We start from the raw sequence: 24,621 nt of genomic DNA, 5'->3' as shown, positions 1-24,621 counted from the left end.
CAATAAACCAGAAACCAACGAAGCAGAGAGTGTTGACAGTCTGGAGGTCCAGCCTGGGGGTGTCCAAAGCCTGGACACCTGTGCTACTGGGGATGCTGGCGAGTGCCTGCATCATGCTTCAGATGATGCTGAGGGCGACTCCCCAGACCTTGATCAGTGTGGGAGGGGACCAGGCGGCTGCCTGAACCTCAATGACACTGACGGACGACGACCAGTTAGGAAAAGATTAAAGACTATGAATAGGGTAGTGAAGCAGCAGATCAAAGGGAACGACGGGAATGGACAGCAGATAATAGCATGGCTGGAAACGGTCTTAGGGGCATGGGAAACTTATTTTGCTAAGATAGGAGCACCTATTATAGCAGACATGATTTTTGACTTTCTTAGGAGACAGGGCCTCATTGACTGTTTTTGGAAAATCAGTCACTCAGTCCACGTTGATGAACTTTTCAGAAGACTAGTCCTCACCTGAGGTGAAGATCTATGCATTAATGCATTCCCTTTGTCCTATGCTTACTGTTGGAGAATTATGTGTTATGATAACGGAATGTCATTATTTGTGTATTGTTTGTTTGTTTCTATATCGTGTGATTGATGTCGGTTGTGGAGTGATGTAATGGTTACGCGACAATGGAAGCTCCTGACTATGAAAGTGTTATCAATCTGAGACAGCGGTAAAGGCTGTTCTCCAACTGGGGTCATGTGCTAGTAACCTCTGACCCTGCCGCTTCGAGGACGAGGGAGACATCGGTCGTTGGAAATTTCTGTATCTCAGTTTTTGTATTATGCATGATGAACTGTGTTTGGTTTAATTGTGATTGTTATTTACAAGATTCTTTTTATTATTGGTTGTTTTCTATTTTTTGTATGTGTTATCTTTGGTTCCTAGTACTGGTCCTGGGTTGGTCTGTGTTATTGTGCTTCTTGTGTTATGGGTTGATGTAGTTTTTCTGTCTGTTGTTTAGTTTCGGAACACCCTCTGGGTGTTCCGAGGGGGGCTGTGTCGTGTATTTAAACACACACACATAGATAGTGTGACACACACTCTGGCCTCTTGTTGACCAGCTCTAGGGAAGGGGGGGGCAAGCATCTGCAGTGGCTGTAATAGGATCACTGATAGATATAATTGCATTAGGGCCCGAGACAGCAAGACGCCCATAGGGTGAATTGCATTAGAATTGCATTAGACCATAGGGTGAATTGCATAAGGATTGCATTAGATCATGAGGGGTTGGGCAAACACACACACTGATCATTAACAGATGTCTCTCCCCTGGCCCCTGGCCCAGCTATCAGATACCTCTGGGGGTTGGACCCTTATAAACACACACACACACACACACACACATACACTCTGGCCCCTCCCCTCTTACACGGGGAACAAAACAAGCAGGCTAGGGGGAGAGCGGCCTCTTTTTCACCAGCCCAGCCAGCGGAGAACACATGTATGTATGTATCTGTTTGTAACTCTGATTAAATCGTCCTAAACTCAATAACTGTTCTTTGATTCATAACCAACAATAATTAACTTCAAGGACCAATGAGTAAGATTAAATAGAGCTGTGCATTTATTTTGAAAACATAGAAGGTCTTATTTGGCCATCAGATGTTTCTTGGTGTTTTTCTCCGGTCTGAGGAGGATGATGAAACATTTGGGAGCGAAGATGCAGAGCAGCAGCCCATAACTGGAGGCCAGGATGGCGAAGATCTCCACAGCAACCGTGTATTTCCCCGGGGAGCTGACATAAGCCGGCACGAAGGCCACCCACACAGCACAGAAGATCAGCATGCTGAAGGTGATGAGCTTGGCCTCGTTGAAGTTGTCAGGGAGTTTCCTGGCCAGGAAAGCCAGGAGGAGGCAGAGGGAGGCCAGCAGGCCGATGTAGCCCAGGACCAGAGAGAAGCCAGCCACAGAACCCACAGCACACTCCAGGACCACCCTGGACCCCCGACCCTCTCTATCCCCTCTCTCAGCAGGCTGAGGTGGGGCGAGGCACAGCCACAGCACACAGATTAGAACCTGGGGAAAAAATGGAGTGCATCATTACAGTTTTTTCTCGAACGATTGGAGGAAACTGGAGTTCCCTGGAGTTCTCATGCCCACAGCAATAACATAGCCTACATAGAGCACAATAATATTAAGTTCAGTAATTTCTCATTGCAAGAAAGACAATGATCAGCACCTGTATCAGGGTGCAGAGGGAGATGCCCACCCTCTGCTGAGCCGGGCCAAAGTAGCGCATCATGTTTTCTCCAGGCAGGGTGGCCCGGAAGGCCACCAGAACCACCACAGTGCGGCTGAGCAGGCAGGAGATACAGAGCACGAAACTGATCCCAAACAGAGTGTGTCTCAGCATACAGGACCAGACCACCGGCCGGCCAATGAAAGCCAGCGCACACAGGAAGCACAGCTTGAGTGACAGCAGGAGTAGGAAGCTCAACTCAGAGTTGTTAGCGCGCACCTAGAATGAGGCAAGGAGGGGTTACAGTGATGTCACCGATCCCAGTCTTAAAATGTGTGAGCAAGTTGGAACTCCCAGTGACTGAAATAAAATAAAACAATGAGACATGTGACTTCCATGTATAATTCCATGCTTCGTTCGTGAAGATTAATTTAATTGCAAACATTTAAACGCAAATCTTAAAAATGAAGTGAAGACACACACAAGAACACTTGATATACACTACCGTTCAAAAGTTTGGGGTCACTTAGAAATGTCCTTATTTCTATAAGAAAAGCACTGTTTTTTCAATGAAGATAACATTAAATTAATCAGAAATACACTATACAAATGGAAAATTACTATTCTAGCTGCAAACCTCTGTTTTTTAATGGAATATCTACATAGGTGTATAGAGGCCCATTTCCAGCAACCGTCACTCCAGTGTTCTAATGGTACATTGGGTTTGCTAATCGCGTTAAAATGGATGATTAGAAAAACCTTGAAAAACCTTGTGCAATTACGTTAGCACAGCTGAAAACGGTTTTGCTGGTTAGAGAAGCTATACAAATGGCCTTCCTTTGAGTTAGTTGAGTATCTGGAGCATCACATTTGTGGGTTCGATTATACTCTCAAAATGGCCAGAAAAAGAGAACTTTCATATGAAACTCGACAGTCTATTCTTGTTCTTAGAAATGAAGGCTATTCCATGTGAGAAATTGCCAAGAAACTGAACATTTCCTACAACGGTGTGTACTCCTCCCTTCAAAGAACAGCACAAACAGGCTCTAACCAGAGTAGAAAGAGAAGTGGGAGGCCCCGGTGCACAACTGAGCAAGAAGACAAGAACATTAGAGTCTCTAGTTTGAGAAATAGACGCTTCACAGGTCCTGAACTGGCCAGTGTAAACGTCTACAGTGAAGAGGCGACTCCGGGATGCTGGCCTTCTAAGCAGAGTGGCAAAGAAAAATCCATATCTGACACTGGCCAATAAAAGGAAAAGATTAATATGGGCAAAGGAACACAGACATTGGACAGAGGAAGATTGGAAAAAAAGTGTTATGGACAGACAAATCGAAGTTTGAGGTGTTTGGATCACACAGAAGAACATTTGTGAGACGCAGAACAAGTGAAAAGATGCTGGAAGAGTGCCTGACGCCATCTGTCAAGCATGGTGGAGGTAATGTGATGGTCTGGGGCTGCTTTGGTGCTGGTAACGTGGGAGATTTGTACAAGGTAAAAGGGATTTTGAATAAGGAAGGCTATCACTCAATTTTGCAACGCCATGCCATACCCTGTGGACAGCACTTGATTGGAGCCAATTTCCTCCTACAACACGACAATGACCCAAAGCACACCTCCAAATTATGCAAGAACTATTTAGGGAAGAAGCAGGCAGCTAGTATTCTGTCTGTAATGGATGGCTAGCGGAGTCACCAGATCTCAACTCCATTGAGCTGTGGTGGGAGCAGCTTGACCGTATGGTACGCAAGAAGTGCCCATCAAGCCAATCCAACTTGTGGGAGGTGCTTCAGGAAGCGTGGGGTGAAATTTCTTCAGATTACCTCAACAAACAGCTAGAATGCCAAAGGTCTGCAATGCTGTAATTGCTGCAAAGGGAGCATTCTTTGACGAAAGCAAAGTTTGAAGGACAAAATAAAAATCATTATTTCTAACCATGTCAATGTCTTGACTATATTTTCTATTCATTTTGCAACTCATTTGATAAATAAAAGTGTGAGTTTTCATGGAAAACACGAAATTGTCTGGGTGACCCCAAACTTTCGAACGGTAGTGTATATCTTAGCTCTGTTTTTTCCATTCTAGGCCTTCTCTTACCAGTGGTGTGTGTCTGTGCCAAAAGAAGGTGGCAAGAACAGCAGTTGTGAGTGTCGCGCCGGCAACAGAGATGACAGCCAAGACAACACCCATGGTGTCACTGAAGGACAGGAAGTCAATCTGCTGAGGAACACAGGCCGTACGGTCGCGGTTGGACCAGAAACGCTCCGGACACCTGCTGCACTCCACCGATCCTGAGAGAGGAGGAGGAGGGTAAGTGGAATTTGTGGTAGAATTGGATTTGAGAAATCAAAAGAACAGTTCAAATCAGATAGAACAAAATGTACACAATGGAATGCTTCCATATTGTCTTTTAACTTTGCTCTCAGTACCAAGTTAATTGGTGAAATCTTTCTAATTTTTCTAAGACTGGAATTCTGCAGGGGTACTTCTCAGTCCTTTCTTGAATGACTCTTCAGTGGTACAGCACCTGTCTCATTGCTGATCTCTCCCTCAGCGCAGGGCAAACAGTCGAAGCAGCACACTGGCCTCCCTTTCTGCACCGCCTTCCAGGTGCCAGGGGGACAGGGAGTACTGCACACTGACACAGGCACCTAATTGGGGGGGGGGGGGTCATCATTAGCACTGCTAATTACACATTTAGACAGTACATTCAGCACATTTAGTGGTGACACACACACACACACAGGCTGGCTCTGGAGGCCCCTCAGGACTATATGAGGAAGCTGACAACACAAATATTGAACATCTCGACGTATCAGAATGACAGGCCGACATCGTAGATCTGTCCTCTGATGTTTATTTTCTACTTTTTTTTTTTTTTTACTGTAGTAGTCTTTACACTGCGTCTGCCTAAGAAAGATCAACTCCAGCAGTTTTACCTCATCCCCACCGCCACCGCCCCAAAACGTTCTCTCCGTATCCATGTGAAACTGGCCGTCAGGTCCCCCAGAGGACACAAAATGGCCGACCTGGACAAACTCCGCCGTGCCCTTTTGGGTCACGTGCCAGTTGATGATGTCATAAGTGGCAGGAGGGTCTCCATTGTGGTCAAAATGCAAAGGTTCCCCTACAGGTGTGGTAAAGTTTACCCCCCTCAAGTAGTGGACAATCTGCAAGAGGAAAAGGGTTTGGAAACAAGATGAAGAATTTCCTTGGTTGGTAAAAACTATTTTAAAATAATGCTTAAGTCAAATAGGTCATATTGTACAAGGACTGTCTTTACTCTCACCTGACTGGGTTGAAGCTTCCTGACATCTGGACACTGGCCGTTGTAGAAGGGTCCCTCCCCTGGTTGGCAGGCCAGCATGTCCTGTATAGCATGAGCAATGGCATACACTGCCTTATACACGTTATAGGTGGCTCTCAACTGGGACACTTCCGCATATAGACTCTCCCCCTCACCTGTTCATGTCGAAAAAAGATTTTAAAAACTCAGCACTAGGGACAAGCCAAGTCACACAACAATACCAACACACACCAAAGAATGTTCCATCCGTGACCTAAAAGTGTCACACCTATGACTTCTGACCCTGAACACTGTTGTCTTGATGATGTGGTCATGCCAAGGTCAAGCCCAAGGGAGCACCCAAACAGCTTTTCCCAGAATTCCCTCAGAAAAGGGTCATGCTTTTGTGATGCACCGTCAGGATGCAGACGTGTCAGGAATGTGCCCAGGCCGGGAATGTAGGCTTTCCGCAGGGCGAATCCGATGGTCCCTGCCAGTGTTGCGAGATTCTGAGGGGCAGAGAGCTTGGTGTAGGTGACCCAGGCCTCGGTGGCGATCCACTGCCTATCTGTCATATTCTGACGGACCACCTCCTCCAGCAGAGCCTGGGGATAGGATGAGAGGAGCATAAAGATACCTATAGGTAGAATATGTATATGTGAAATATGCAAATGTGAAGAAATTATAATATACATATATATATATATATAAATATAGTATTATAATAACAAAGTACCAAAGTTGCTCATAGACTGAGGGTGACCTGTGATAAGGGAGCTCACCAGTGCGTCCTGTGGGATAGTGAATGTCACCACGACTCTGGCAGACGATTTGCGAATGGTGTCGACAATCCTTCTGATCCTGCTCTGTGATTGGACCTAGGGATGAGAGAGGTCAGAGAGAGAGAGAGAGAGAGAGAGAGTCCAACAAAAGCGAGGGTGGTTAAAGAGCAAGTCAAAGGGAGGAGGAGAGAGAATCCATTTTAATTCGGGAGATGAGAGAAAGACACAAAGAGACAGCATCACATGGTACCTTGGGGATGACCTCAGAGTAGGCGACACACACCCCTGATCCACGGAGCTCTTCCAGAAGCATTTGAAGACCAAACCTGCCATAGTCATCATCCCCGCACACCAGTCCCACCCAGGACCAGCCCAGCAGACGCAGCAGCCTGGCCATGCCCCTCGCCTGGAAGGCATCGCTGGGCACGGTCCGAAAGAATGAGGGGTACCTCCAGCTGTCACTCAAACATGCACAGGAGGCAAAGTAACTTACCTGGACAAGGACAGAGAGGAGAACAAAAATAGTACAGCACCAGTACAGCGGTACAGAGTGTGTAAAAAGACCCTGGTGAGGTGGGGGATGGATAATTTGAATGTGTTAACGAGTGGGAGGGGGAGAGGGAGATGCTGCCATAGAAAAAGAGAGAGAAAAGAGCGTCACTGTAATGGTGAACCAATAAATAATCCACAGCATTGCCTCACCATGGGAATCTCAAAGACCCCCAGGGTCTGTGCCACTACGATGGAGGCTGACGACCGGGCGTCTCCGACAATGACAGGCACCTCAGGGGCCGAGCCACACTCTGTGCCCGACACAGAGGCTTCTTGGCCAGTCACCATGGCCAGGGCTGCCCCCAGGGTGGTGCTCTCTGCCAGGCAGGAATCAGCAGCCAAGTACCCCAAGGTGAGGTTAGGTAGGAGGGCAGGGTTACGGTTAATCTCCTCCACCGCAAAGATCATGGTCTGGACCCAGCGGTACGCACGCTGGTTGAACCTGAGGTGGAAGAGAGAGAACGAGAGAAAGAGATTGAGAAGCAGAAATGGAGAAGAGGAGACAGATTAAGAGAGACGGGGAGAAATCACTTTGAATGTAAAATGAATATCAGAGAAAAGGGACAAGGGTGATTTCAGATATTAAAACACACATACTGTTAGACACTCCATACAACTGAATATACTGTCCCCATGCATGCAGAACAATTTGGTCCACATGTAAATTAACTCACTTTGTACAGGTATCATTCCCCTCCATGTTTCTGAACTCAAACTGTGGTGCCGGTGCTCTTAAATGGACAGGGAACAGACCTCCAACCACCACATCTCCTGCCTGATAAATGCTGCCTGAGACAGGCTTAGCCATGAGGCGACAGGGCCTCCCTCCACCCAGCCCCTGGGAACCACCCACCCCATGGAGCGAGCACAGCAGCCACAGCCAGCCAGAGAGGCACAATGCCTGGGGAGAGAGCTGACTGAGAGCAGACAGAGAACCACTCAACTGGAGGACAGAATTGAATACAAAGGCATAAACACAGTTCGCTGGTATTCGCTGATGTGGAAAAGTAGCCATGACCTGAAGAGATAGATGACAGAAACATGGTTAGAAAGAACAAGCAAAAATCAATCAACACTCATTGGCCAGACATTTACAAACAGTGAGATAGATAATCGTATAATGAAATGGTTGACATTCATCCAAATATAAAATTAGTAATTAGTATTCACAAATATTCAGTAATGTTAATAGGCCCAAATAGGAATCAAACCCACAGCTCCGATGTAGCTAACACCAGACACCATCCAACTTGTGAGTGAGACCGAGCATCAGAGATGGATAGGCGTCAATATCCAGTGGAGACTGCGGCATCTACACACAACCGATACCAGATAGAAAGAGGAGAAATTAGGTGTGGGCAGTGGCATGTCCAGCCAGATAGATAAACAGATAGATAGAGAGAAAGAGAGAAAGGGGCAGCTGCTGATATAGAGAGAGAATTGCCCCCGGCTAAAAAGACAACCACATGGCCATTAGTGGGGGCATGCAGTGGCAGGTGGGCCAATTGAGGTTGTAATTGGAGGACTGTGGTAGTCAAGGGGAGAGTAATTGGGGAAAGCCCATGTGAGCTAGATGTAATAGGACTGACGGCCCCAAAAGAAGCCCTGGAGAGACTGAGAAAAATAGTATCTGTTATTCAATAACATTGATTGACTTTAATACACAGTCTACAGTTCATGTTGTTTTTCCTTATGTAATTAATAGAACATTCTGTTTGAAGCACACTGGGGGGTTGGGCTGGATGTGGAGAGAGGGTTGGATGTGGTGAGAGGGGTGGATGTGGAGAGAGGGTTGGAGAGAGGGGGCGGTGTACCCCCAGTGGAATATGTTTGTGAATGTTTTTTTTTTTAGCATAACGAGCAACGGAACACACCCACGCAGAGAGAGAGGGAGAGCGGGGGGGCGGGGAGTGATGAGGGAATCATGTTGGTTGATGTGTCTGGGTGGCTGTTAACACTAGAAGAGCTGTGAGGGGTCATGGTGTGCACTCGATCAAATTTCAGGACCCTCCTTTCATGACTTTTCCTAGATTTGTGCGTTTGTGACGGAGATGCCGTCACGACCTGCCGACATTTCTCTCCCAGGCAGACACCGAAAAACGAATGCATGCGTTTGTTACTAGTAGGCTAGATTACTGTAATGCTCTCCTGACAGGTCTCCCCCAAAAAATTATTAGTAGACTACAAATGGTTCAGAATGCTGCTGCTCGTGTCCTTACTAGGACCAAACGAAGAGCGCACATCACACCTGTCCTGAGATCACTACACTGGCTCCCTGTCAGTTATAGAATAGACTTTAAGATCCTTTTACTAGTCTACAAATCACTCCATTGCGACGCGCCCAAATACATGGTGGACATGCTCATAAGCTAGACCCTAGCTAGACATGCACACCAGCTAGACCCCTAAGGTCTAGTGGCACGGAACTTCTAATAGTGCCAGAGGCTAGGACTAAGAGATTTGGAGGATCAGCTTTTAGCATATACAGTATGCTCCTAGATTGTGGAACACCCTACCTGAGGGCCTGAGGTTGTCTAAAACTCAGGAAATGTTTAAGCGAGACCTTAAAACCTACTTATTCAATGTCGCCTTTTGTTACTAAGGGAGACATTGGACATTATAGAACTAGGATCACTATGCTATTACGCCATACTCGTGCTTTGAGATCTTGTGTTGACAGGAAAAAGGACCTGGGTGCTGATGAGGCACTGTCAGCTCCCAGTAGCACCTAGAGCAGTACCAGAACCGGTACCAGGATGTACCTGGACCACCATCAGGTTGTATTGCTGTCATCTTTATTGTGTTGTTGCATCATAACTGCGCTTGAGATTCACTTTTGGCAGGACCTGTGCCCATGCTGGATGCAGAACGATGCAGATATAACACTACATTTATGGACAGTGTGTACGCCGATAATATGCAAGGAACTTTTCCTGGATACATGGTGTACAGGTTTTTCGCCCTTGCTTGCTTGCTATGCGCCGGTGGTCCTTGGGCCTCCCCTTGGGGGCCCTCCACCGCCCCGTGTGCCTGGTCTATTCCGCCGCCGGGGCACCTGCTTGGCCGTCCTTGTGCGGGGCCTTTATGGTCTGTGCTTGCTTGGCTGGGCCGGGTGTGCTGGTGGTGGGGCGGGCTGGGTGTTTGGGGCGGCGGGGGTCCACCGCTGGGTGCTGGTAGGCAAACGTGCTAGTAGTCGCTCTATGTGTAGAGGACTGCAAGGGAATTTTCCTGGCTACATTGTGTACAGGTTTTTACTTTTGCCTGCTTGCGGCTCTGTCAGTATGTGAAGCGCATTGAGTTGCATCTTGAAATGCGCTATACAAATCAAAAAAGTATTTGATTTGAACATTTGCCTGACTCCACTGATACATCTGTATGTGTAGGATTAAATGTTAGAGTGTTTTGTAGTTTACATAACTTTTGTCTTTATCCGTTTTCTCCTAACGGTTATGAGAATGTAGACAGAGAGCAAGAGCCTGAACCGCTGATTAGCAGTGCTGTAGTTGACCATTGCCAAGGCAACCAGTCAGCTCACAGGTTGTAAAACGTCATTATGTAAACAAAGAGAATGAATGAGAGGGATTATATCGTTAATGTGATTGTGTGACTGAAGGGAATAAGATAATTGTTAACTCAACTAAAATGAGTTGGCAGTTAATACATGAACTAGTTGTTACGGCTGGGCCTTCACACACGCCCTCCCCCGCCCCCACAGCTCGAGCACCCGCCCCCACAACTCGAGCACAGCGTGCTCTCCGCCGCAGCTGAGGCTTGTCCCCCTAATTAGATCTTCAGCCAAACCTGCACACCTGTCTCCACTCCCAATCAACCCTCTGTCTACATCTACCCTGGATTTCTACTCACTCATCGTCAGTTCTTCCCTAAGAATGACCTGGCAAGTATCCTCTGTGACTAGTCGTGAACTTTGCTCTCGTGCCTAACTTTGTGATTCGTTTATATCTTATGTACTGGCCTACCGTGGAGACTTACCCTGTTTTTCTGTTCCTCCACAGCCCACGCCAACCACTACCGCCAGCCCGCCAGGTTGAAACCCCCGGACTCATCCTTTCAGTTTTTCCACTGTAAATAAATACCCTACGGGGCTTCACAGTATTCTGCCTCCGTTGTCGTGTCTCTCAATCCCCACCTACCACCAGCCCAGCCAGGTTCTCTGTCACCCTCTCCTGGCAGGGGCAGAACCTCACGGTCGAGGCCATCATTGACTCGGGAGCAGACGAGAACTTCATGGACGCCCAGCTGGCCCGCTCAGCTGCCATTCCCCTCGTTGCCCTCGAGACCCCCCTCTCCGTCTCAGCCCTAGACGGACACAGCCTGGGGCCTCTCACCCACCGCTCTACACCCCTCTCCTTGACCGTCTCTGGGAACCATGTGGAGCAGATTCGGTTCTACATCCTCAAGACCCCCCAGTCCCCGCTCATCCTGGGACGACCGTGGCTCGAGCTCCACATTCCCCATGTCAGCTATGGTGAGGGACGTATCCTGAGCTGGAGTACCGCATGTTACGCCCGGTGCCTCCGTGCCGCCCATACCCCCTCATCGCCTCTGCGACCGCCTCCGGCTCCCCCTGACCTCTCCTCCATCCCAGAGGTCTACCACGACCTCGGAGAGGCCTTCAGCAAGGAGCGTGCTCGCACCCTGCCCCCTCACCGGCCCTACGACTGTGCCGTCGAGCTCCGCCCTGGCAACAAACTTCCAGTCAGTCGCCTCTACAACCTTGCCCCCCCGGAGAAGGCAGCCATGGACACCTACATCTCCGACTGTCTGGCTGAGGGGCTCATCCGTCCATCACACTCCCCGGTGGCAGCTGGGTTTTTCTTCGTTAAGAAGAAGGATGGAACCCTCAGGCCATGCATTGACTACCGTGAGCTCAATGCCATCACCGTCCGGAACACCTATCCTCTCCCCCTCATGAGCTCCAACTTTGAGCCCCTCCTGGGGGCCACCATCTTCACTAAGCTGGACCTCCGGAACGCCTACCATCTGGTCCGGATTCGTGAGGGCGACGAGTGGAAGACGGCGTTCAAGACCCCCCGTGGCCACTATGAGTATCTCGTCATGCCTTTCGGTCTCACTAACGCCCCCTCTGTCTTTCAGGCCCTCATGAACGACGTCCTCAGGGACATGCTGGACATCTTTGTCGTCCTCTACTTAGATGACATCTTAGTATTCTCCAGGAACCCTGAGGAGCACATCCAACATGTCCGCCTAGTCCTCCAGCGCCTACTGGAGAATCGCCTTTTTATTAAGGCTGAGAAATGCTCTTTCCACACTCACTCTGTGGAGTTCCTGGGTCTCATCGTGGAGGGTGGGTTGACTCGCCCTGACCCCAAGAAGACTCAGGCCGTCGTCGAGTGGGGCCAACCTACCACCCGGAAACAGCTGCAGTCCTTCCTCGGCTTTGCCAACTTTTACCGGCGATTCATCCGGGACTTCAGCCGGGTAGCCGCCCCCCTCACTGCCCTCACCTCCCCCCTGCGCCAGTTCACATGGACACCTGCAGCCAGCGCGGCCTTCAGTGAACTGAAGAGGCTCTTCACCTCGGCGCCGGTCCTGATAAACCCAGACCCCTCTAGGCCCTTCATTGTGGAGGTGGACGCCTCAGACACAGGCGTCGGTGGTGTGCTCTCTCAACAGTCGGAGGAACAGACCGTGCACCCCTGCGCCTTCTACTCCCGTCGTTATACCTCCGCCGAGGCCAACTATGACATCGGGAACCGCGAGCTGCTGGCGGTGGTGGAGGCGTTCCACGAGTGGCGGCACTGGCTGGAGGGCGCAGAGCACCCCTTCACCGTCTGGTCGGACCATAAGAACCTGACCTACATCAAGTCGGCCAGGCGGTTGAACTCCCGTCAGGCACGCTGGGCCCTGTTCCTCGGGCGGTTCAACTTCCTCCTCACGTTCCGTCCGGGCTCCCTGAACGCCAAGGCGGACTCCCTTTCTCGACTCCATGCTGCAGAGGAGGAACCCACCACTCCTGACACCATCGTTCCATCCTCCCGGGTCGTTGGAGTGGTCACCCTGGAGATCGAGGCGGTGGTCAGAGCTGCACAGCGCACCCAGCCAGATCCCCGACCGGGGTCCCCCGGCCGTCTCTTCGTCCCGGACGCCGTCAGGACCAAGGTGATGCAGTGGGGCCACACCAGCCGCTTCGCCTGCCATCCTGGGGCCCTACGCACACTGTCCTTCCTGCGCCGGCGGTTCTGGTGGTCCACCATGGCCGCGAACGTCAGGGAGTTCGTCTCGGCCTGCCCTACCTGCGCTCGCAGCAAGGCATCCCACCGGCCGCCTTCAGGACTGCTGCGGCCTCTACCCGTGAACGGTCGACCGTGGTCCCACCTCGCCATGGACTTCGTGACCGGCCTTCCCCCGTCTCTAGGCAACACGGTCATCCTTACCATTGTGGACCGCTTCTGCAAGTCTGTGCGGTTGGTAGCTCTGGCAAAGCTACCGACCTCGGCGGAGACGGCGGAGCTACTCACCACCCACGTCTTCCGCCTTTACGGGCTTCCCCAGGATGTGGTTTCCGACCGTGGCCCCCAGTTCACGTCCAAGGTGTGGCAGGCCTTCTGTTCTGGGATTGGGGCCACGACCAGCCTCTCCTCCGGCTACCATCCCCAGACCAATGGGCAGGCGGAGAGAGCCAACCAGAGCCTGGAGTCGGCACTCCGCTGCATGTCCTCCCTCCATCCATCCTCCTGGAGCAAGGACCTACCCTGGGTGGAGTACTCTCTAAACGCCATGGTAAATGAAGCCACCGGCCGGTCCCCCTTCGAGTGCTCCTTGGGGTACCAGCCACCCCTGCTTTCTACCCAGGAGGGCGAAGCGTCGGTACCATCGGTCCAGGCACACCTCCTTCGCTGTCGTCGGGTCTGGACCTCCGTACGCTCGGCCTTGCTTCGGGCCACCGCCCGAACTACCCGAAGCGCCAACCGTCGTCGCACTCCAGCTCCTGTATACCAGGTGGGCCAGAGGGTTTGGCTCTCCACGGCGGATCTCCCCCTCAATGTCCCCTCCCGGAAGTTGGCGTCGAGATACATCGGCCCCTACGCCATCGACCGGGTCATCAACCCCGCTGCCATCCGGCTGGTCCTCCCTCACTCCCTCCGTCGGATCCACCCGGTGTTCCACGTCTCCCGGGTTAAGCCCCATGTCGCCAGCGACCTGATGCCACCAGCCCCTGCACCGCCCCCTCCTCAGTTGGTGGATGGCCACCCCCAGTGGGCGGTAAGGAAAATCCTCAGGGTTCGTCGCTGTGGCCGGGGTTTCCAGTACCTGGTGGACTGGGAAGGATATGGCCCAGAGGAACGGAGCTGGATTCCCCGGTCCCAGATCATGTCCCCAGTCCTCCTCAGGGACTTCTATCGGGCCCACCCGGATGCTCCGGGCCGGTCGCCAGGAGGCTCCCCCTCGGGGGGGGGTCCTGTTACGGCTGGGCCTTAACACACGCCCTCCCCCGCCCCCACAGCTCGAGCACCCGCCCCCACAACTCGAGCACAGCGTGCTCTCCGCCGCAGCTGAGGCTTGTCCCCCTAATTAGATCTTCAGCCAAACCTGCACACCTGTCTCCACTCCCAATCAACCCTCTGTCTACATCTACCCTGGATTTCTACTCACTCATCGTCAGTTCTTCCCTAAGAATGACCTGGCAAGTATCCTCTGTGACTAGTCGTGAACTTTGCTCTCGTGCCTAACTTTGTGATTCGTTTATATCTTATGTACTGGCCTACCGTGGAGACTTACCCTGTTTTTCTGTTCCTCCACAGCCCACGCCAACCACTACCGCCAGCCCGCCAGGTTGAAACCCCCGGACTCATCCTTTCAGTTTTTCCACTGTAAATAAATACCCTACGGGGCTTCACAGTATTCTGCCTCCGTTGTCGTGTCCTTGAGCCCCCTCACCACCGTGGCTTAACACTAGTAAAGCCACTGAGGACCAGCCGACTCACTATTGTGTTTTCCATATTTTATTGATTTGTAATGAGGGCCCAGGGCTTCTAATGTTAACAGAGGAATCCTGTTGAATAATTTAAATTTCAAACCATTATTAGTTCATAGACAACACTTGTGTGAACATACTGCATGTCAATTGCCACATGAATTGTATACTGTGTGTAAACAACAGGTCCTAATTGTGACAGGGTCTGGTTAAGTCCTCAATTAGGGCCATGTCATTTTTCAGTTTTTTCCAGATTATGAATTAAGGAAATCTGATGTTTGGAACTGTTGGAGGCCATGATAGCCAACACAGCAGTGTTTTAATACCCTAATGCAGCGGTTCCCAACCTGTGGGCCGCGGCCCACTGGTGGTCCGCGAGAGTACTGCAAGTGGGCCGCCAAATCATGGGCAAATTTATTTATTTTTTGTTACAAAAAACATTTTAATTTAAAAAAGATAAAACATCTTGGATTGAACAGCCTTGGTCGTATTGTGTGTGGTGTGCGCCGAAATTTCCATCCGAAAAGAAGAAGTCAGCTCGCTTCTTGATTGGCTACATTCTCTGGAAGAGCTGTACAACACACGCTGTCTCAGGAAGGCCTCCAAGATCTCCAGAGACCCAACCTACCCTGGGTACGAACACTTTACCCGGCTGCCCTCGAAAAGGCGGTACAGGACCATGGCCGCAAGGACAAACAGACTGAAGCACAGCTTCTACCCCAGGGCCATCCAGGCCCTGAACACAGCAAAGACCTAGGTTCTGGGCCCTGGACAGTCTGGACGGATTGATGGCAGCTGCTGGACTGAAAAAAATCAGGTGTAGTGCTGAGGCACAAATATGTACATTTCTAGCCTGCAAACTGCGACACTTCAAATGAATGTGCAATAACACTATGTGCAATACGACAACCCTAGTCGTCTATCTGTACAGTATAGTATAGTGGATAGTGTACATAGCCTTTATTTATGTAAACCAGCTCCTTCCCTTCTTGTGTTTTTGTTTTGTTTTTAGTTGTTGTTTTTTTCTTTCCTAGCACCAGGGGAGCCACCCCTCCTAAATTTCGTTGTTTGGTACCTGTACTATAGCAATGACAATAAAGACCATTCATTCATTCATTCCATCCCGGACTCGCGAACAGGGTTGCCAAATGGGATCGACATTTTCCACCCTAACCACAGTCTAAAACCGCTAATTCCACCCCAAAAAAACGAGCCCATCTGGCAACCCTAGTCGGGAGTCGGGAGTTGCCCACACACATAAGGATGTTTGGTCGTAAATATTGAACACATGACATTTACGATCTTGGTATTTGATCACCTGCTATATAAAACATCGCCGCTCGGCTTTAATGGTTCAACCGCATTTTTTTTTATTTTTTTGGCCACACTCCCTCTAGTCTTTGGTGAAATTACGTTGTTGTTTTGAGCGCTTGTGCGCGTTTCATGCGCGTGCACGCGGGGAAAAAAATCGCGCGCTGCTGAGTGGGCCGCGAATACTGGAGAGATCTGTAAAGTGGGCCGTGAGTACTAAAAGGTTGGGAACCGCTGCCCTAATGAATACGAGGACCAATGAGTGACCACCACCAAGGAGTGAAATGAAATAGAGCTGTGCATTTATTTAGAAACCTCAGAAGGTCTTATTTGGCCATCAGATGTTTCTTGGTATTTTTCTCCGGTCTCAGGAGGATGATGAAACATTTAGGAGCAAAGATGCAGAACAGCAGCCCATAACTGGAGGCCAGGATGGCGAAGATCTCCACTGCAACCGTGTATTTCCCCGGGGAGCTCACGTAGGCGGGCACGAAGGCCACCCACACGGCACAGAAGATCAGCATGCTGAAGGTGATGAGCTTGGCCTCGTTGAAGTTGTCAGGGAGTTTCCTGGCCAGGAAGGCCAGGAGGAGGCAGAGGGAGGCCAGCAGGCCGATGTACCCCAGGACCAGAGAGAAGCCAGCCACCGAACCCACAGCACACTCCAGGACCACCCTGGACCCCCGACCCTCTCTATCCCCTCTCACAGCAGGCCGAGGTGGGGCGAGGCACAGCCACAGCACACAGATCAGCACCTGCGGCAAAAAAATTGTGACTCCTTTTGATTCATGCTACAATAGCTTTATTGGCCTGCTGTACCTCAAACTGGTCATGTTGTTTGCTTCTCTCAAAGAGACTAATAGTTACTCTTCAGAGAACTAATAGACCATTTAGTAGACTTGTCTGAAGAATAGCCTAGGTTTCCTAAAAAATAAAATAATATAGTATATATGGCCAGTTCAGGAATCAAGCCAACAACTCTGGTGTTGAAGCGTTAACCAACCAACTGAGACAATTGTTTTTCGCTTTGTGTCATGATATGACATACAAATAACTAACAATGATCAGCACCTGTATCAGGGTGCAGAGGGAGATGCCCACCCTCTGCTGAGCCGGGCCAAAGTAGCGCATCATGTTTTCTCCAGGCAGGGTGGCCCGGAAGGCCACCAGAACCACCACGGTGCGGCTGAGCAGGCAGGAGATACAGAGCACGAAACTGATCCCAAACAGAGTGTGTCTCAGCATACAGGACCAGACCACCGGCCGGCCAATGAAAGCCAGCGCACACAGGAAGCACAGCTTGAGTGACAGCAGGAGTAGGAAGCTCAACTCAGAGTTGTTGGCGCGCACCTAGAATGAGGCAAGGAGGGGTTACACAGTGATGTCATGACTGGAATAAAATTAAAACAAAATTGAACAATTAAACAATTAAAAGTGATTCCCATGTATAAATCCATGTTTGTTTTATGAAGATTACTTTGTTCAAACAACAACGCACATTTTCAAAACATACATACACAAGAACATAGTACAACTTGATATCTGTCTATGCCCTGTTTTTCTCATCCTAGGCCTTCTCTTACCAGGGGTGTGTGTCTGTGCCAAAAGAAGGTGGCAAGAACAGCAGTTGTGAGTGTTGCCCCGGCAACAGAGATGACGGCCAAGACAACACCCATGGTGTCACTGAAGGACAGGAAGTCAATCTGCTGAGGAACACAGGCCGTACGGTCGCGGTTGGACCAGAAACGCTCTGGACACCTGCTGCACTCCACGGATCCTGAGGGAGGAGGAGGAGGGTAAGTGGAATTTGGGTTGGACTTGAAATTAAATTGGAATCCCAAACTGGGAAAATAAAGTATTATCATTACAAACCGGTCTAAACACAGCAACACTATCTGAGGTGCAAAAGAACAGTTTGAGCAAAAGGTATCTCTCAGGACCAATCAACTAAGTATTTGTTATCATGATGTAGCTTATTAATCTGCAGCAGTCTTCTCTTTTGACTTGAATGACTCTTCAGTGGTACAGCACCTGTCTCATTGCTGATCTCTCCCTCAGCGCAGGGCAAACAGTCGAAGCAGCACACTGGTCTCCCTTTTTGCACCGCCTTCCAGGTGCCAGGGGGACAGGGAGTACTGCACACTGACACAGCCACCTAATGGGGGGGGGGAGAATCATCATGAGCACTGCTAATTACACATTTAGACAGTACATTCAGCACATGTAGTGGTTACACACAGACACACACACACAGGTTGGCTCAAAACAAATATTGAACATTTCTTTTCTTTTCAGTAGACTCCAGCAGTTTTACCTCATCTCCTCTGCCGCCACCCCACACTGTTCTCTCCATGTCCATGTGAAACTGGCCGTCAGATCCCCCAGAGGACACAAAGTGGCCGACCTGGACAAACTCCGCCGTACCCTTTTGGGTCAAATGCCAGTTGATGATGTCATAAGAGGCAGGGGGGTCTCCGTTGTGGTCGAAATGCAAAGGTTCCCCGACAGGTGTGGTAAAGTTTACCCCTCTCAGATAGTGGACAATCTGCAAGAGGAACAGAGTTTGGAAACAAGATGAAGATACTTGGTTCGTAAAAAACACAAAAACATATATACAAAAAGAACTATTCTGTCTGAGAATAAGAACAACTCAAATAGATATTGTAAAAAGAATGTCTTTACACTCACCTGACTGGGTTGAAGCTTCCTGACATCTGGACACTGGCCGTTGTAGAAGGGTCCCTCCCCTGGTTGGCAGGCCAGCATGTCCTGTATGGCATAAGCAATGGCATACACAGCCTTATACACGTTATAGGTGGCTCTCAACTGGGACACGTCCGCATACAGACTCTCCCCCTCACCTGTTCATGTCAGAAACATGAAGAACAAACTATGTCACAATGGTACACACACCACAGAACTAACATTGCTGTACCATGTTGTTTCCGGTCAAAAGCATTCGCCCAAAGAATATATACATTTTTTAATCAAATAGTTTTTCACACCTATGACGTCAGACCCTGAACACTGTCGCCTTGATGATGGGGTCACGCTGAGATCAAGATCAAGGGAGCACCCGAACAGCGTTTCCCAAAATTCCCTCAGGAAAGGGTCGCGCTTTTGTGAGGCACTGTCAGGATGCAGACGTGTCAGGAATGTGCCCAGGCCAGTGATGTCGGCTTTCCGCAGGGCGAATCCGATAGTCCCTGCCAGTGTGGCGAGGTTCTGGGGCTCGGAGAGCTTTGTGTAGGTGACCCAGGCCTCGGTGGCGATCCACTGCCTATCTGTGATATTCTGACGGACCACCTCCTCCAGCAGAGCCTGGGGATAGGATGGGGAGAAGCAAATCAAATGAAAGTTTTTTTATATAGCACATTTCATACACAAAGTAACCTAATGTCCTTTTCAGAAAAGAAGAAATAAATAAAGGCTGAAGCATGACGATACTCCTGGGTGGATGATACTGTGAAGAAAAAACAATAAAAGAGTAGCAAAGTTGCTCAGAGACTGAGGGTGATCTGTGATATGAGAGCTCACCAGTGCGTCCTGTGAGATAGCAAACGTCACCACGACTCTGGCAGACGATTTGCGGATGGTGTCGACAATCCTTCTGATCCTGCTCTGTGATTGGACCTAGGGATGAGTGAGAGAAAAGAAAGATCAGATAGAGAGAGACAAAAAAAGAGAGAGGGAGGTTAAAGAGAGAGCCAGGGAGACAGACAGAACATCCATTTTCATTTGGGAGATGAGAGAGAGAAAGAGTGGTAAACACATGGTACCTTGGGGATGACCTCAGAGTATGCGACACACACCCCTGATCCACGGAGCTCTTCCAGTAGCATTTGAAGACCAAACTTGCCATAGTCATCATCCCCAGACACCAGTCCCACCCAGGACCAGCCCAGCAGACGCAGCAGCCTGGCCATGCCCCTAGCCTGGAAGGCATCGCTGGGCACGGTCCGAAAGAACGAGGGGTACCTCCAGCTGTCACTCAAACATGCACAGGAGGCAAAGTAACTCACCTGGGAGAGGACAGAGTGGAGAACAAAAATATTCACTACAGCATACAGAGAGGGTAATATAAATATAAATATAGTGTGTGTGTATGTGTGTGTGTGGGAGTGGGATGGAGAGTTTGAATGTGTGACAGCAGCTGGTGAAAGGGGAACAACTATAACTTAACTTAACTTTAACAACTAGGTAGAAGTGGGGATTACTCACCGAATCCATTGCATTACAATATGTTGCATTGACTAGTGTCATTGACTTTCAATAACGTTGACATTTATTTAAATTTTTCTGAATAAAAGTCTGAACATTTCGTCGGTTGCCGACTTGTTCCCCCTTTCACCAGCTGCTGTCACATGTGTTAAAGAGGGCAAGAGGGAGATGCTGGTATAGAAAGAGAGAGAGAAAAGAGATTCACTGTAATGGTAAACCAGTAAATAATCCACAGCCTTGCCTCACCATGGGAATCTCAAAGACCCCCAGGGTCTGTGCCACTACGATGGAGGCTGACGACCGGGCGTCTCCGACAATGACAGGCACCTCAGGGGCCGAACCACACTCTGTTCCCGATACAGAGGCCTCTTGGCCAGTCACCATTGCCAGGGCTGCCCCCAGGGTGGTGCTCTCTGCCAGGCAGGAGTCAGCAGCCAAGTACCCCAAGGTGAGGTTGGGAAGGAGGGCAGGGTTACGGCTAATCTCTTCCACCGCAAAGATCATGGTCTGGACCCAGCGGTACGCACGCTGGTAGAAACTGAGGTAGAGGAGAAAGAACAAGACAGATATGGAGAAAAGGAAGGAGAAGATAGATTAAGAGAGAGGGAGCTATCATTTTAAACATGGTTATACAGAGAAGATGGAGAAATAAGTAGAGGAGAGCATTATAAGACCTCATAATGAGGTTAAATTCAGTTAAAAGACCAATACACACTCCCCATACATTTGAATATACTGTACCCATGCATGTAGGAGAAAAGCTGTCCACAAGTAAATCACTCACTTTGTACAGCTAGTATTTCCATTCATGTTTCTGAACTCAAATTCTGGCTCCGGTGCTCCCACATGGACGGGGAACAGACCCCCGATCACCACATCTCCTGCCAGATAAACACTGCCTGAGACAGGCTTAGCCATGAGGCGACAGGGCCTCCCTCCACCCAGCCCCTGTGAACCACCCAGTCCATAGAGCGAGCACAGCAGCCACAGCCAGCCAGAGAGGCACATCGCCTGGGGAGAGAGGCCACCAAAGGCAAGCAGAGAACCCCTCAACTGGATTAACCATGTTAATACAATAACATGAAGACAATTAATTTGCATATAGCAAAGCAGCCAAGACCTGAAGAGATAGATTATAGCAACATGATTAGAAAACAACCAACAATCAATCAACACATGGTCTGACAAACAGTGAGATAGATACCTGTATAATGAAATAGTAACATTTAGTATGTATGTACATTTATCCAAATATTCAGTAATGTTAAATAGCTCATTTAAGAGTCAAACCCACAGCTCTGATGCAGCTAACACCATACACCATCCAACTTAGTCTTGCGAGCTTCAGTGAAGGGCATCAATAATGGTGGAGCCCACAGCATCTATACTCAACCTGTACCTGGTTGAACAGATAGAAAGAGGAGGAATGAGGTGTGGGCAGAGTGGCATCTCCAGCCAGACAGAGAGGGAGAGAGGAGGGGCAGCTGCTGATATAGAGAAATAATTGCCCCCGGCTAAAAAACAACCACATGGCCACTAAAGTGGGCTTGCAGTGGCAAGTGGGGCAATTAGAGTAAAGGGGATAATTGGGGAAGGCCCATGTGATGTAATAGGTAGGACCAAAGTTCCCAAAAGAAGAACAGGAGATACTGAGGAAAATAAGTAAAATATTTGTTATTCAATAACATTGATTTACTTATTCGGGACACAATGTACATAATTATACAGTGCCCTGTGTGGGACAGTGGCCTTTTGGCTCTAGAAGTTAGTCTTTGAAATGAAACAATTATTATGATTAGGTTAAAGAGATCTGAGAAGTGGCTGGTTGGCCAGTAGATTGCAGAAGACATTGCTCACCATACCACACCAGGAACTCTCTCCAGGAGGTTGTTGCGTTGTTAACAGTAGGCCAGCCAGCCTATGTGAACTCGGCAGCTGCTATGGCAGAGCCCAGCCAGCAGGGGAAGCCTTGCATACGGGTGAGTGAAGACCGGAGTCTAGTCAACTAGTCAACAAACTAATTCTGACATCCAGATTATTAAGAGGTATGTGGAGATGGGATCAATAACGGTGGAGGTCCAGCGAGGAAGGCTATCGTCCAACAAAACTAGACATCCGTGGAGACGTGTTGTATGGTAAGGTGTGACGGCTATCTGTCTATATGTTTGTGTCTGTAGTAGTGTCTGTTCTGGTTGTCTGTGTCTGTGTCTGTGTGTTTGTGTGTGTCTCTTTAAAACCTAAATAGGAGATGAGTCCTAGTCCAGGGGATCGACCCCCCCCTTGATAATTGGGAAATCATCCAGCCAATCAACCAGCCAATCATCAGAGCACCAGCCAATCATCAGAGGCCACAAGATTCAAAAGACACAGAGGGATAACCCGCAGTAGTTCCCACCATGTTGTACAATGCCATGCTGGTGGGTTAGTTGTTTCTTTGTCAAGTGATATTGTAGAGATCTTTGTTTGGTGAATTCATTAGTACTTTGTTAGAGATCATTTTGTTATACTTTTGTTGCTACTTTGATTAGATGTTTTGTTGCTACTTTGATTAGATGTTTTGTTGATACTTTGAGTTTTGCACTCTAAAGGCCAATGCACACGGCGTGCGATTTTTGTCGCTGGACAAAATTCGATTTTGAAGTTTGAATGGAAGTCTATGAGAAAATCTCATCCCAATGCACACGGCCCCGATTTTAATCGCACCGCGAAAATTCGATTCCATTAGTTTTGAATGTGACAAAGCACACGGCGTGCAAGTTTTGTCGCACTGTCAAATTTCAACCTGGTCTCACACGGCAGACGTCAGGATTCGACGTCTGTCTATCGCATCCAAACGTCGAATTCCGACGTGACATTGGGGTAGCTCGTTCTGAAAGCGCAGGGGTGCGCCTGTTATGTGCGCCTGTCGGGCTGGCATGGGTGGCACAATTTTGAGAATTTAACACTTCATTCCCTGCATTCTGGTCAATTTGTATGCACCATTTTGTGCTTTTTATTACCATTTCTGTCTCCACTACCCATTGTATACTTTAATTAGGCTACTAACATTACAATCCCTCTTTAAAAGTCCCAGTGCTACCAATCACAACACAACAGAGTGGCACCATACAAATGTAATATTAAACTCCCATATTTAAGCAATATCACACGAGAGGGAGTGTGTTATACTGAATATCAGCACGGCTGTGATTCGGTCATAGGTACGAGGCCGCCAGGCAACCAGTGAAATATGACTCGGTTGACAGTCGCTTTGGTGGCATGTGTGAATGTGATTCAGAGACAGACGAGTTGACATCAGACAGCACGCTGCTCCATCGTTTTCTGCTCTCGGTGGATGGTCTCCAATAACTTTTTAGCGAGCTTTCAGACCTGCAAAACACATACGTTTTTTTGTTTAGATTTTTATGTTCCGCTACTCATTCATTATAAATCACAATTCAGATCGTAATCTCACCTATGCCCACTCACTGCCATGATCTCCCTCGCCTCGAGTCCCGCATCGGACAGTTTCTGTATGGCTCTCAGGCTTTGGTTGGTGTAAGATGTGTGTGTCCCTGCCTCTTTGCACATCCTCGGCAACATCTGTGCCAGCTGGTTTACTCCCAGGGGAACGGTGGTGTACCAGTAGCTGTCTGTCTCCGCTGTTACTCTCCTGGGCTGCAGATAGAGGGCTTTTGCATTGGGCGGAATTTTGGTCAGGTATTTTTCGAGAGATGCTACCGGGCAGAGGGGATTTCCTCGCTCCTCAAACATTGCGCCCCTACGATTTTCTCTGTCTCGCTCAAGTGGGTCTTTATGGTTTTTTGTTTATTCATTGAATGTCATGGTGAAATACTTTTCTCCATTCTCATGACGTTTTAGTAGGAATGAGTCAGGTTTGAGATCCCGGTTCCCCTCTTTACCCCTGCGTCCAAAGTGCAACTGAATATCATACCAGACCTTGTTCAGTAAACCTTTTGGATAGTCTGGATTTAATGTTGCAGAATATTTTAAGGTGCGCTGGTCTTCAGGTGATATCGGGGGGCGGTGTGTTGTTTTGTCTTTCCCTGCCCTTCTGAGCTCTTTCACAACACCTTTGAAGACATTATTGGCTGATGTGAATTCTGGGTCCTGCATGAGATTCCAAGACCGGCTAACCGGTGGCTCGTTGATGTAACGGTTTAGACCAGCACGAAGCCCAAGGTAGCTGCTGATGCTGTAGTGCTCCCCTTTAGTTGTCCGGATGGACCCAAAAAATTGCCTCAGGACTGTATTTAGCTCTGCCTTCTCAATGGACTGAATGTCGATGTTTATATGTGTGGTGGCCTGGGAAAACCCTTCACATGGTGG

The 24,621-nt window shown here is 49.1% G+C and overlaps 2 protein-coding genes across 2 annotated transcripts; both read right to left on the bottom strand.

Annotated features, from left to right (window-relative positions):
* Positions 1-1,591: 1,591 nt before the first annotated feature.
* On the bottom strand, positions 1,592-9,454 carry LOC308158071 (extracellular calcium-sensing receptor-like; the record flags this gene model as incomplete). The annotated part of the gene is made up of 12 exons (XM_080531663.1): positions 1,592-2,020; positions 2,184-2,462; positions 4,281-4,474; positions 4,711-4,834; positions 5,123-5,353; positions 5,473-5,645; positions 5,759-6,074; positions 6,252-6,347; positions 6,502-6,744; positions 6,954-7,245; positions 7,478-7,720; positions 9,450-9,454. The coding sequence occupies 12 exons, from the start codon at positions 9,452-9,454 to the stop codon at positions 1,592-1,594; spliced, it is 2,625 nt and encodes an 874-aa protein (XP_080387789.1).
* Positions 9,455-16,397: 6,943 nt separating this feature from the next.
* On the bottom strand, positions 16,398-21,300 carry olfcs2 (olfactory receptor C family, s2; the record flags this gene model as incomplete). Its single annotated transcript, XM_080532687.1, has 11 exons — positions 16,398-16,826; positions 17,143-17,421; positions 17,655-17,848; positions 18,103-18,226; positions 18,386-18,616; positions 18,760-18,932; positions 19,077-19,392; positions 19,609-19,704; positions 19,851-20,093; positions 20,539-20,830; positions 21,077-21,300. The coding sequence occupies 11 exons, from the start codon at positions 21,298-21,300 to the stop codon at positions 16,398-16,400; spliced, it is 2,601 nt and encodes an 866-aa protein (XP_080388813.1).
* Positions 21,301-24,621: the final 3,321 nt, after the last annotated feature.

This window comes from Nansenia antarctica (genome assembly GCF_963989245.1).
Source record: "Nansenia antarctica genome assembly, chromosome: 5".
NCBI lineage: Eukaryota > Metazoa > Chordata > Actinopteri > Argentiniformes > Microstomatidae > Nansenia > Nansenia antarctica.
This window is presented reverse-complemented; position numbering and strand designations above follow the sequence as displayed.